Source organism: Rana temporaria, chromosome 4 (genome assembly GCF_905171775.1).
Source record: "Rana temporaria chromosome 4, aRanTem1.1, whole genome shotgun sequence".
In the NCBI taxonomy this organism is placed as follows: Eukaryota; Metazoa; Chordata; class Amphibia; order Anura; family Ranidae; genus Rana; species Rana temporaria.
In genome coordinates this window covers 139339192-139351659 of record NC_053492.1, presented here as the reverse complement: position 1 = coordinate 139351659, position 12468 = coordinate 139339192, and the positions used below count along the sequence as shown (strand labels likewise).

At 40.2% G+C, this 12468-nt stretch overlaps 1 protein-coding gene across 2 annotated transcripts in view; it reads right to left on the bottom strand.

Moving 5' to 3' along the window:
* Positions 1-12468, bottom strand: part of PLOD2 (procollagen-lysine,2-oxoglutarate 5-dioxygenase 2) — a 175869-nt gene that overhangs the window by 6859 nt on the left and 156542 nt on the right. For both annotated transcript variants that reach the window (XM_040349105.1, XM_040349106.1), the window contains 4 exons: positions 3684-3797; positions 2232-2297; positions 1552-1656; positions 153-299 (listed from right to left, as the gene is read on the bottom strand). In XM_040349105.1, coding sequence (XP_040205039.1) covers positions 153-299; positions 1552-1656; positions 2232-2297; positions 3684-3797 — 432 coding nt within the window. The remainder of the gene's footprint in view (positions 1-152; positions 300-1551; positions 1657-2231; positions 2298-3683; positions 3798-12468) is intronic.

The window sequence follows — 12468 nt, the reverse complement described above, 5'->3', positions numbered from 1 at the left end:
ATACATTTTATCTGATTAAAACAGGCTATTGAGTAACAGGAGCCACAGAAAAGCTATAGGATATACTCAAGACTACTATTTATTAACAGACTATAAACACCAAAGTTGGCGTACTATCTAGTCTCAGAATAGACATTAAAAGGGAGACTTACTTTTGTGTAGTAGCCAGCAAACACTTTGAGAGTTACTGGAGCAATATATTCTCTAATAAAGTGGAGCCATTCCTTGTCCATTCCAATTTGACTCATGTGAATATCATCCGTTGGCACATTCTCATACCCTCCAGCAATTCGTGTGTCCTAATCACAAAGAAAAAAACAAAAGAGGTGGTTTATACAATTACCTATGGAAGGTTAATAATGATTTATTATGTTATGAAAAATTCTGGATCATTTTATTCTGTGATGAAATGTTGGTTCTGCATGATTTGGAAGACATTCTATTGCTGCAGATACTCCCACCACAGGATGAAAATGTGCAGCGGAGAAAGGGTTCATTATTGTTGAGGGAGTTTTTGAGTGGATAAGTTATTGTGTGATTATTACACCGATTCTACATACCAGTGGTTAAGGGCTTACTTTAGGGGTCAAGAGTTTGGGTTAGGAGGGATTAAAGCAACTCAATTTTTAATATAAAGCCATACATGTAAAAGACTGTACAGATTTCATGTAAAGTCCACAAGAAAACGAACACTAGGTACCCCGCAACTGTCACTGGTTCTTTTTGCTATAACATTACTCTCTGCTTCAGTGATGTGAAGGTCAGTAGGAGGAACCAATGAGATAGACAACCTAGGACATCAAGACACCTTGGTAGTGTCAGTTTCCTATCCAACTTTACATGAAGATTTTTCGAGAGCGCTCAGTAGGAGGGGGTAATGGAGAGGCATCCAATTTTGCAGGTATAGTTTAGAGTAGCAGTCTCCAAACTGCAATCTTTGCTTCCCCTTATCCACCCCTTGGGACATTATTCCTCCCCACTGACACCAAAAATGGGGGATTATTTCTTCCACTAACATCAATAACGGGGCATGATTAATCCCACGGATGCCAACAATAGGGCACCATTCCTCCCACTGACATCAACGATGGGGCACCATTTCTCCCCACTAATACTAACAAAGGGTAATTTTGTCATCCCGCTAATACCAATGATGGGAACTGTTCCTCATCCAGCTGACCACAGGCAGTGTCATTTTTTTACTCCCACTGACTACCAAGTCTGAGGCAATATTTTTCCCATTGGAACTGGGGCATTTCTACTCCCACTGTCCACAGTCTAGCCCCCTAAAGCCTGAAGGACTGTAAACTGGTCCTTTGTTTAGAAAGTATGAACATCCCAGGCTTAGAGGTTACATAACATGTGGAGGATTACGATTGTGCATTCTTACTTGTTTGTGGGGGGTTGTTAAATAAGCATAACAGATCGTGTTACTTCATCAAAAACTATGCATGCATATTCTCTATGTTGCAAGACCTGTGTCAAAATCTACCTGCATCAACAAAAAATGTTTAACTGATCACTGCTGCTTTAGGTAATACAGCTACTTACTGTAGCTTTCGAACCCGACCATTGGCCAAAATGCTCCATTTCCTCTACAATTTCATCACAGGCTTCCTCAGTAAACACAGGAAACCAAAACACATCTGGACATGGCTGCATCAAATAAAAAAAAAAAAAACACACACTTTAGGTTTGCACCATATATTTTAGTATTCATGATACAACTGTAGCTTATTTAACTTATGTTTTAGTACTCAAATAAAAATTAAAGTGGGTTAATGCATTTAATGAGATTTCTGTGGAAACATTTCTTCAATGGAAAATACAGATCTACCTGCTTATTTGGGGTCAAATTTTGTATATTTGAATCCGAAGTTTTACGAATCCTTAAATACACTTTCAATTAGATATGTTCAATGTCTCGCATAATGTTGATCAAAATATTTGCAGTCAACATAACCCATTTCCTAGGCCAGGATTTTTTTTTTTAGGCTTAAAATAAAGATATTGAAAGATTTGCTAAAATATCTGTAGTTCTGCTCAGGCCTTTAGATTCACACAGTTCTGCCACACTGCAAAGCCAACACAGAGTCACTGATATTTTATAATGCAGCTTCAGAGTTTCCTGTATCAAATGCCTGCTCAATAGAATATAAAAGAGCACTATGTTATTCTTGTACACTTTGTGTATTGAGTTCCAATTACTCTCTTTCTATATATTTTCTTACCTGTTCAACAATATTTTCTGTAAAAATCTTCGAGTAGTTGGCATTTATATATTTTAGCTTCCAATCCTGTAAAGAAAAGTGTTTTTAAATAAAAGTAGGTAACCCACGTCATTTAAACTGTTTACACCCATTTAACACCTACTTGATATTGGTTATAAAAATTTGTAATTTCTACCTTCCTCCCAATTTAAGGTACTTTAGGGAGACGTGACCGAGGAACGTCTCCCCCCCCCCCCTCCCACCACTTCACTTTCCCTTTCTACCCCGTCTCTCTTTCGCGCTCTCTCTTTCCCCTCCCGCCTGTGCTGTCCCGTTTCTCCCCCGAACCCCTGATTCCTCGCTCATTTCTTCCTTCTCTTTACCCCCCCCCCCCGTTTTTTTCTTTTGGTCTTCTTCCCCCCCCCTCTTTTTTTTTTTCACTAGCCCCCTACCCCATCCCCAAAATTTTAACACAACGACAGTGAACCTTTCTCCAACTGGTCGCCATAACTTAATCACCCAGTTATTATCTGATCACTTCAATGTCACGTCTAGGCCTGATATAAGTGGCCTACGTTACACTGCCTAAAAATAGGATAGATTCTGATATACTCGGGGTGACCTTTCCTTAAGAGAAAGTTTTGTCAGTTACCCTTTTATATCCTATAGGATTCTAATGATTACGATGTCTGTATTAGTTCCCAACTGTTCTGTTTTCCATAACTTTTATTCTAACACCCTGTTCGATGCATCTCTTAAATTGGGTTTGTCATAGAAGCCCCTTGTCTTTTTTGTTCTGTTCAGGTCTACTCTGACAAACGTTTGACAATGTAACCTTAATTTTGCCTTAATAAAAAAAAATTATAAACGAATTACGGGAGTAACTAAATAAATGTATTTTTCAGACGAAACCGAAATTCTGAAACAAAATAGCGTGCACAGGTCTACTATACGGTACTATAAAGCAGAAAACAGAGTCTAAGCATGTAATGAATAATTACGGCTACCCTTATGTAGAAATACAATTGCAAACTATACGCAGAAAGAATATTAACAAATACACACACATTACAGTACAATTATTTAGGTCATGTTCATCTCTTAGGGCTCCCTCACACAACAAAGCATGTAATAACATACATGTGATGTCATTTTACATTTGGTTGCACTTTTTTTTTTGTTGGGGGGGCTCTTCATCCTTACAATGGGCTGTGATTTTTTTAATGCACAGGAATTCAGGGCACTGATGTAAACTGGCACAATGGAATACAACAAAACCTAGCATCATTCATTTGAATAATACAAACCTAAAAATGATGAAAATACTATAATAACTTATAAATAAAAATAAAAAACACACACCACATTTCTAAATAATCTCCATTTTAAATGCATTATTTTTTACATCCATAAATCATGCACATACCTGCTTAGAAAAAAAATAAAAACAAACATACTTTCTTTGATACATACCAAAGGATTTTCAAATATTTGCCAAAGGTCGTTGTTATAGTGGGAAATGTTGTAGTTCGCTGCAGAAACGAGCCTTCCAAATTCATGACGATTGGTAATGTACATAAAAACACCCTAAGATAATTAATGGGAAACATATTAGTTAGAGTCCCTAGCCATGCAGAAAAATTTATAAAAAAAAAAAACAAACAAACAAAAAAAGGTGGAAAATGTTACCATTGGGGAAAAAAATTGCAATGTCAAAACGCCAAAAATTACCCTTTTATGTAAATTCCAATAGATAAAAAAGCTTTCATGTGAACAGGTTCCAACTTGCTTTATTTAATGTTCCTCTCCAGTTAAAAAGATTAATAAGGCCTTCACTTAAAGGGGTTGTAAAGGAAAAAAAAAATATTTCATAATAAGCATCCTTTACCTGCAGACATTCCTCTTTTCACTTCCTCATTGTTAGTTTTTGCTCAGAAGTTGCTCTATTTCTTCTCTGTTCTGTTCACTTCCTGCTTGTCTGATTGTAACTCACCACCGTGAAGGGAGGCTTTACTACGGTGGTCAGTGACGTGCTCGCCCCCTCCTTGGAACTACATCTGTGCGGCAGGACGCTCTCTACGCGTTTGAGACTTCAAGGAGGTGTGAATTACTGGGAGTGCCGCAATGCATACTGGGAAATGTAGTTCTTACATGAACAAGCGCCGCAAACCAGGAAGTGAATGAGAGAACAGAAACCAGAATTCCGGAGGTGATATAGATGAAGGAATTTAATAGGTATTTACTCGTTTTTTAACAGAATCATTACACTATTCTGTCTACCTTGCAGACATTAATTTTAGGCAAAAAAAAGTTTTCCTTTACAACTCCTTTAAGGAAAGTTTAGTAAACTAAATTTTACAGTTATAAAGCAGAGTAGAGGCACAAAATGTTTAAAATTACACATTAAAGGGGTTGCTTTGTTGAGCTGAGCATATGGTATTAAAGTGTACATCTATGCGAAAATACAAATAAATAAAAAAAAAGCACAAACACGTACATCTCTGCAATGTGTACATGATTTCTCACTATAAAAATGCTGCAAAGCCAAGAAAAATTTTAAATATACTTGATCCTGCCAGCAATCCAGTGAGCTCCTAACTTCCTGTTTGAGCCGACAACTCTGCCTCTGTTGCACTGAAATCCAAAGCAGTGTTGTCAGCCCTGCCTGAGATCTCTTCTGTTGGACTACAGAACACCTCCCCTTAAGGCATGGGGGTTGAGATGCTAGGAATTACAGTGCAACAGACACAATATTTTGTCAAATTACAGAGGAATTTAGGAGCTCACTGGATTTCTGGCAATCAGAAGGTATTTTTTCTACTGCATTTTATCTTTGCACATGTCCCTCTTGCCTGAAGGGATATATAGATATAGATATAATGCTGTTGTGACTGAAAATACACATCTATGTCAGTATTGTACATGTCAGTTGTTAAGCAGTTCTGGCATGCTATGCTCTTCCTGGAGAATACAAATCACTGTTGCAGCTTGGTAGGATTTGTTGTGATGGCCTTATATAATGTTCTATAGTTTCAGGATATAAAAGTACTATGGCAGCATTGTATACTGTGTAAACCTTTTACCATCAGAAAATGTCCCTAAAACTGCAATGTTTCCCTACCCATTCACAATAATTCACATCTACAGCTAAACAGTGAAGATCTGGGTTTACCACTACAGGGTGTGCATCCACTCATTTCCTCTGGTGGGTCCTTAAAGAAGTTCAGATTTTCTGACAAAGAAACATGCAAGCTCTGAACGCACACACCACCCACTCTACCCTTAACCCGAAAGTGACGCCGGCGGCTCTGTGAGTGTACCCCAGTCCCAGGAAGCGCTGAGAGCCACCAGCACAGCCAAAAACAGTGGCAACATCACCCCTTATCGCAACATGTCCTCCCCAGGAGTGGATGAACCCAGTATATCACTACATGCTCTGTTATATTTGGGATCTTGTGTGTTTTATCAATGTAAAAAAATTTAATATAATTGCTGCACTTAGATGGCACTGCTCTCTTTCTTTACTGGATTCTTACAGAGTCCCTTCTAGCTCTCAGGGCCTGCAGCCGTCTAAAAGTCAGAACCTCACCCCCAGAGACAAGTCCTTTTATGAACTTTTAGAGACTTTGATTGCCCATGCTCTTCCCATTTGGCTAACAGTGTGCTAATGAGTGTGTTTGTTCCCTTCAAGAAGTATAGCAAAAGCTTTTTGGCTGCACTTCTACGTATCACAGAAGTGCAGTTTGTTTTGCATTCCTGTGACCATTTTTTAGCCATCAGCAGGCTAAAGCCAGCTGTCGGTTGATGTCAGTCAGTCCAGGCTCTGAAAAGAACCCGACTATGTGGTCGAGATCGGCCCTGAAGCCTGAACCTTGCAGCTGGCTCAGTCTCTCAGTGAGCTGCTGAGAGCCAGAGGCAGCCGCTCCCACTCATTTCACAGCCCAGCATTTCAGTGAGCACTTGAGGGACAGAGCAAAGAGCGGTGACAGTCACAGATCTATGCTCAGAGCAGAGGGGAGAACAGAGATTAGTGGTATCTCATCGCTCAGTTCTCAGTGCAGAGATGGTGGGGGACAGATGCAGCATCAATATCAATGCTGCATCGACCTAGGTGAGTATAAGGTTTATTTTGTATAGCCCATACTTCTTTTAGGAAGTACCCCAATCCTACACTGCTTGAAGCATTTTAAAAGGGATAAACACCAGAAAATGTGTATGTATTGCAGAGATGTACCGATTTCCATTTCTTTTCTTTTTTTACTTAAATTTGCCCAGACATACACTTTAACTTTGCGAATAGTCATTGTCTTTAATTTGATAACAGGAAGCACAAAGGAAGAATGGAAAATACTGTGCTAAGTGAATGATATATAAAATTATAAATAATAGTGATTGAAAAGCAGCGGCTCTAAGTGAGATACACACAGATACAAAATTAGAAAAGGGGGAAGAGTCGCGTTAACCAAAGATTCAAATGAATACATACATGTTGCCCCAGAACGACGTCAGCATGCGACAAAACGTGCTTCGGGTGGAGTTGGGTGCTGACATCATCGCATTGTGATCCCGAGAGGACGTGTTTTCGTTATCCAGTCGGCTTTTTAAACTTGATATATTTTACGCTTCTTGTGTAAGTGCAACCCTTATTTTTACTAAAACCTGTGTATTTTTATTTACGATATTAATTCTTTGCTTTTTGGGTAAATTTGCCTGGCCTATGTCCATGGTAACTAGATCAGAGTCTCCCTGGTTCAATTGGTGCGTGCCCTGCTCATCTAATGCAAGGAATCAATTTATGAGCTGATATCTTAACACCCCCTGGATAAAGTCCATGGCTGGGTTGACAGCCGCAAGCATATGTAGCTTGCCTTCCGGTAAGCATGCACTCTATGTGGTGGAGGTTTACAACAAGGTTTTCAATCATTTAAGTTATGCACATTCACTTGTGGTTGAAGGACCGATTATTCACCATTTAGGATTTTGTTTATTTATTCATTCACTAGTAACAATCAATTTATATACGGTATATTATATATAATCTTTTTATGTATGTATGTATCAATTTGCATCATTGGTTAGCGCGGCTCTCCCCCCTTTTCTAAGCACAAAGGACCTGCAAGCATTTTTCATTTTCCTTTCCTCATACAGAACTGCACAAACTGCAAAAGTAATTTACAATCAAAAAATAAAAACACAGTGCAAACTATTATATTGATACTTTATATGGACAGTGATTTTTAGGATTAAACCTGCACAACCCCTTTAATATGGTCACCTATATTAAATCAGCAAAAGGTAAATGTATTAGCAAATATTTTTTCCCAGACCAACAGTTAGGCCCCATACACACGAGAGGATTTATCCGCAGATACGGTCCAGCGGACCGTATCCGCGGATAAATCCTCTCGAGGATTTCAGAGGATTTCTATGCGATGGAGTGTACACACCATCGCATTGAAATCCGCGCTGAAATCCTCTGCCGATGACGTGTCGCGCCGTCGCCGCTATTATGACGCGGCGACGGGCGCGACGCTGTCATATAAGGAATTCCACGCATGCGTCAAATCATTACGACGCGTGCGGGGAATCCCTTTAGACGGATGGATCCGGTAAGTCTGTACAGACGAGCGGATCCATCCGTTGGAATGGATTCCAGCAGATGGATTTGTTGAGCATGTCAGCAAATATCCATCTGCTGGAAATCCATCCCAGGGGAGATTTATCCGCGGATAAATATCCGTTGGCGTGTACACACCATAGGATCTATCCGCAGAAACCCATTTGATGGGATTTATCTGCGGATAGATTCTATGGTGTGTATGGGGCCTCACTCACATGTTTATTTTAGGTTATTCACAATTAGTTTAGGTAAATTATAATTCAAAAGAGGCACTTTCCATTTCATAGTCTGGGAAAAAAAATCTGAGTAAGAATGGAAATGGCTAGGACTATATAGCAGATGTATTGTGTGAATTTTATCAGCAGTCCCACACAATATACTCACGGGACAAGAGATAACCGAGTGTTAAAGACCATTTCTGTCTTTGCTTTTACAGTATGAATATAAGATTCTTAGGCTCCGTTAACACCATAGCATTCCGGATCGCTGGTGAAATTGCCACGATTCTGCCCGCAATTCTGAATCACCGCAAAACACAAGACACACTTGCAATCCCCCTTACTTTCATAGCAGCACCCACATTGCATCAAGATTTTGCCGTCCGATGAATCGTGTTAAAATCATGCACACAGAATCTCAGGACGCTTGTCGCCCAAAATAATATCTTGAACTTATTTTGGGAGACAGGTATTCCTCGATTCTGTTTGCTTGATTTTACCATGCATTGTCGGGTGACAATCATGGCACGATCACACAGGGATCTGGGTTCAATTGATAAAGTAACAGGGATCGCAAGCGCGTCCTGCGTTTTGTGGCTTTCGGGAATCGCGGGCAGAATTGTGGGGATTCCACCCTCGATCCAGAATACCATGGTGTGGACTGAGCCTTATAGCCAATAAATTAGCAAATTTCAAATCAAAAAGTAAAAAAGTGGCAGCAAAAATAAATGGCTTGCAAGGTTCAGTTTGGTGAAATATGGCAACCTTCACAAATAGGGGGATGTGCTTCATGTTCATCTGATTAGATTTTTCCTCCCAGATTGCAACATAACTTTGCATTTCTGAGTTCAAGCATTAGAAAAAATAAAAATAAAAAAAGGCTAAATAAATCCTGTATAATAATAATTTGTCAAAGACAAAAAAATAAATAAAAATGTTTAGCCTGTTTTTGGGACCACGAACCAGTTTAATACTGGTTTGAGAAACACATAGTTAAGCAAAGATGTGTAGCCAGAAGTGTAGCATGAATCTTTGACTGTGGTGAAAGCTTTGAGATGCTGTTGGTGCCAAATAACGAGTGTAAGCCAGTTGCTTAATACAGTATTTTTTTTATGAATCTAGGTGAAAACTGCCATTGATCTGAGGTTTATGGCATGCTTTGTACCCAATAAGTCAGCCAGTCAGTATTCATTTATCTTAAGTTGTCCATGTACAGTGGATGACTGTTATTCTGTCAATCTCGCTCCCTTTGTCGGCGAGATTGACCACCTACGAGCCCCATCGCGGGAGCCATCGCTGAGCTGGCTTGCCGCGATGGAGACAAAGCCGTCATAGAAGCGACGGGAATCCGACTTGGATTCCCGCCAATTCTAGCTGCAGCGTTTGGTTTGAATCCTGAGAGGGAGAACTCTACGCCAAATTTTAAATAAAAAACCGGCATGGGTTCTCCCTCCCAGGAGCATACCAGGCCATTAGTTCTGGAATAAGTTGTAAGGAGACCCCCCCTACGCCAAAAAAACTACGTGGGGGTCCCCCCACAATCCATACCAGAACAGTATCCAAAGCACGCTGCCCGGCCATTCAGGAAGGGAGTGGGGACGAGCGAGTGCCCCCCCTCCTGAGCCGTACCAGGCTGCATGCCCTCAACATGGGGGGGTTGGGTGCTCTGGGGCAGGGGGGCGCACTGCGGGGCCCCCCCACCCCAGAGCACCCTGTCCACATGTTGATAAGGACAGTGCCTCTTCCCGACAACCCTGGTCGTCGGGGTCTGCGGGCGGGGGGCTTATTTGAATCTGGGAGCCCCCGTTAATAAGGGGGCCCCCAGATACCGGCCCCGCACCCTAGGTGAATGAATATGGGGTTCAATCGAATTGAGGGCATGCGGCCTGGTACGGCTCAGGAGGGGGGGCGCTCGCTTGTCCCCACTCCCTTCCTGACCGGCCGGGCAGCGTGCTTTAGATACGGGTCTGGTATTGATTGTGGGGGGACCCCCACATAATTTTTTCGGCGTAGGGGGGGGGGGGTCTCCTTACAACCCATACCAGACCTAAGGGCCTGGTATGCTCCTGGGAGGGGGAACCCATGCCGTTTTTTAATTTAAAATTTGGCGTGGAGTTCTCCCTCTCAGGTTTCATACCAAACGCCGCAGATAGAATTGGCGGGAATCCCAGTCGAATTCCTGTCGCTTCTATGACGCGCTCGCTGGAATGTTCTTTGTCTATTCCAGCGAGTGCGAGATGTCAGCACCCTGTCGCCAAGAATCAGCGCGATGCTGTCGTGCGGAAAACACATTCTCGGCAACAGGTAGTACCTGTAGTTTTGATGATTCAACTGATATCAAGAGAACAGATACTTATGTTAGGCATTTTGATAGGATTCGTTATAATGTGCTGACAGTAATAGGACAAATACAAACACTGACATCATCATACATGTAGGTGTGACATGAGGCACTCAAAGAGCCATGTTCTCCCAGTGTAACCTGCAGGATTGAACAGTCAGTGTGAATGTCCAGTCCTGAATGCATTTAAAAATAAAAAACATTGCTGCAGTCCTCAATCATAACGATTAACTATTATTCTGTGTAAAGGGTAAAAAAAAAAATTATAATATAAAAAAATATATAATTTAATATATTATATAATATAATATTTGCCCCTTATTGATCCCAAATTATTATTATTATTTTTTTTGTATTGACCCTTTTATCTCTTTCTTTACTATTTTTTTACATCATAAAGTACATAAACTTTTTTAAATATGAATTATTCTGTTTTGTAGTACTGAATTAAAAATTGCAGAAACAAAAATTCTAGTGGCTTTATAAAAAAAGATAAGATGCAGCATACAAGTTGGACATTTGCCAAGCTAAAAAAAATACTTGATACAGGAACTTTGCTGAACAACACTGTAGCACTGAATACCATTATCCTGTTTGCTATCTGCTTGGAAAGCAAAACGCCAACAGGATTCAATTAAATATGGAACTAGCCATATTAGATACAACATTTGCATAATATTATTGGTTTGCGTAGAGAAACTTTCAATGTAGACTTAAAAATATGTGATGGTATCTGCGCTACAACATACTATAATAGCAAATGACGAAGCAGCTAGCACAATTTGTTTGATTAGGAAATAAAAATATATGAAAAGTCCACATGCAGAGCTAAAAAACAAAAAAACAAAAAAAAAAAGCGGTCCATAATGCCGCGTACGCACGATCATTTTTCGGCATAAAAAAAAATATGTTTTTCGGCATGTAGAAAAAAATTACGTTTTTTCAACTTCATCATTACAACGACGTTGCCCACACCATCGTTTTAAAAAAAAAATGCTCTAGCAAAGCGCGTGACATACGACGCCACCCTTGGGGCTGCTTTAGCTGATTCCGTGTTAGTAAAAGACGATTTGCGCTTTTCTGTCTGTTACAGCGTGATGAATGTGCTTACTCCATTACGAATGGTAGTTTTACCAGAACGAGCGCTCCCGTCTCATAACTTGCTTCTGAGCATGCCGAAAAACGACATTGTTTAAAACGCCGTAAAAAATGCAGCATGTTCGAATTTTTTTTGTTTTTCAGAAGCCGAAAAATTATGTGAAGCCCACAACACCATCATTTTAAATGACATTTTTTAAAAAAAAAAGTTTTTTTCATGCCGAAAAATTATCGTGTGTACGCGGCATAAAGGTTTAGTGAAATGAAGAGATGAGACCCCAGCACACCACAGAGTAAATTCAATCTCCTTACCAGAAGAAGAGATAAAACAGGTATATAACCAGGATCTGTATAGCAGCACCAGCATCCAGCACCAGGTGGATGGCATGCACCAGTTTGAGGCAGAAAAACAAGCTGAGCGCAGAGCTGCTGCAGTCAAAAAGGTGGTACCGTCCTTATGAGTGGGAGATTAAGCATAGTGAACTGTAAAATTGGATGTCTTTGATTGGAGTCCTGTTTGGTCAAAAGGGATCGCAGCAAGTTTCCCCATCAGTGTTACCACGGCGTGGAGCCATCCACCTGGCGCTTGATGCTGGTGCTGTTATACAGATCCGGGTTATTTGCCCGTTTTATCTCTTCTTCTGGTCAGAAGACTGAATTTACACTGTGGTGTGCTGCAATCTCACACTGAAGGTGCCTCATCTCTTCCTTTCATTAAAAACTCTTATGGGCTGCCTTTTATTTGTTTTGTTTTTTAACGCTGCGTATGGACTTTTCATTTTAATTTAGACTATCAAAGTAATATTGACAGACTCATAACAGAGAACTGAAACATGGTTTCAAAATTAGGTGACTTTTTTTTCTCTAGCCACTTGCCTTTTTTCCCTGAAACAAATTTGTCTACAAGTTTAAAATTTGCATTTATTGATAGAAAATTACTCGGAACCCCCATTTTTTTTTTAGCAGAGACCCCAAAGAATA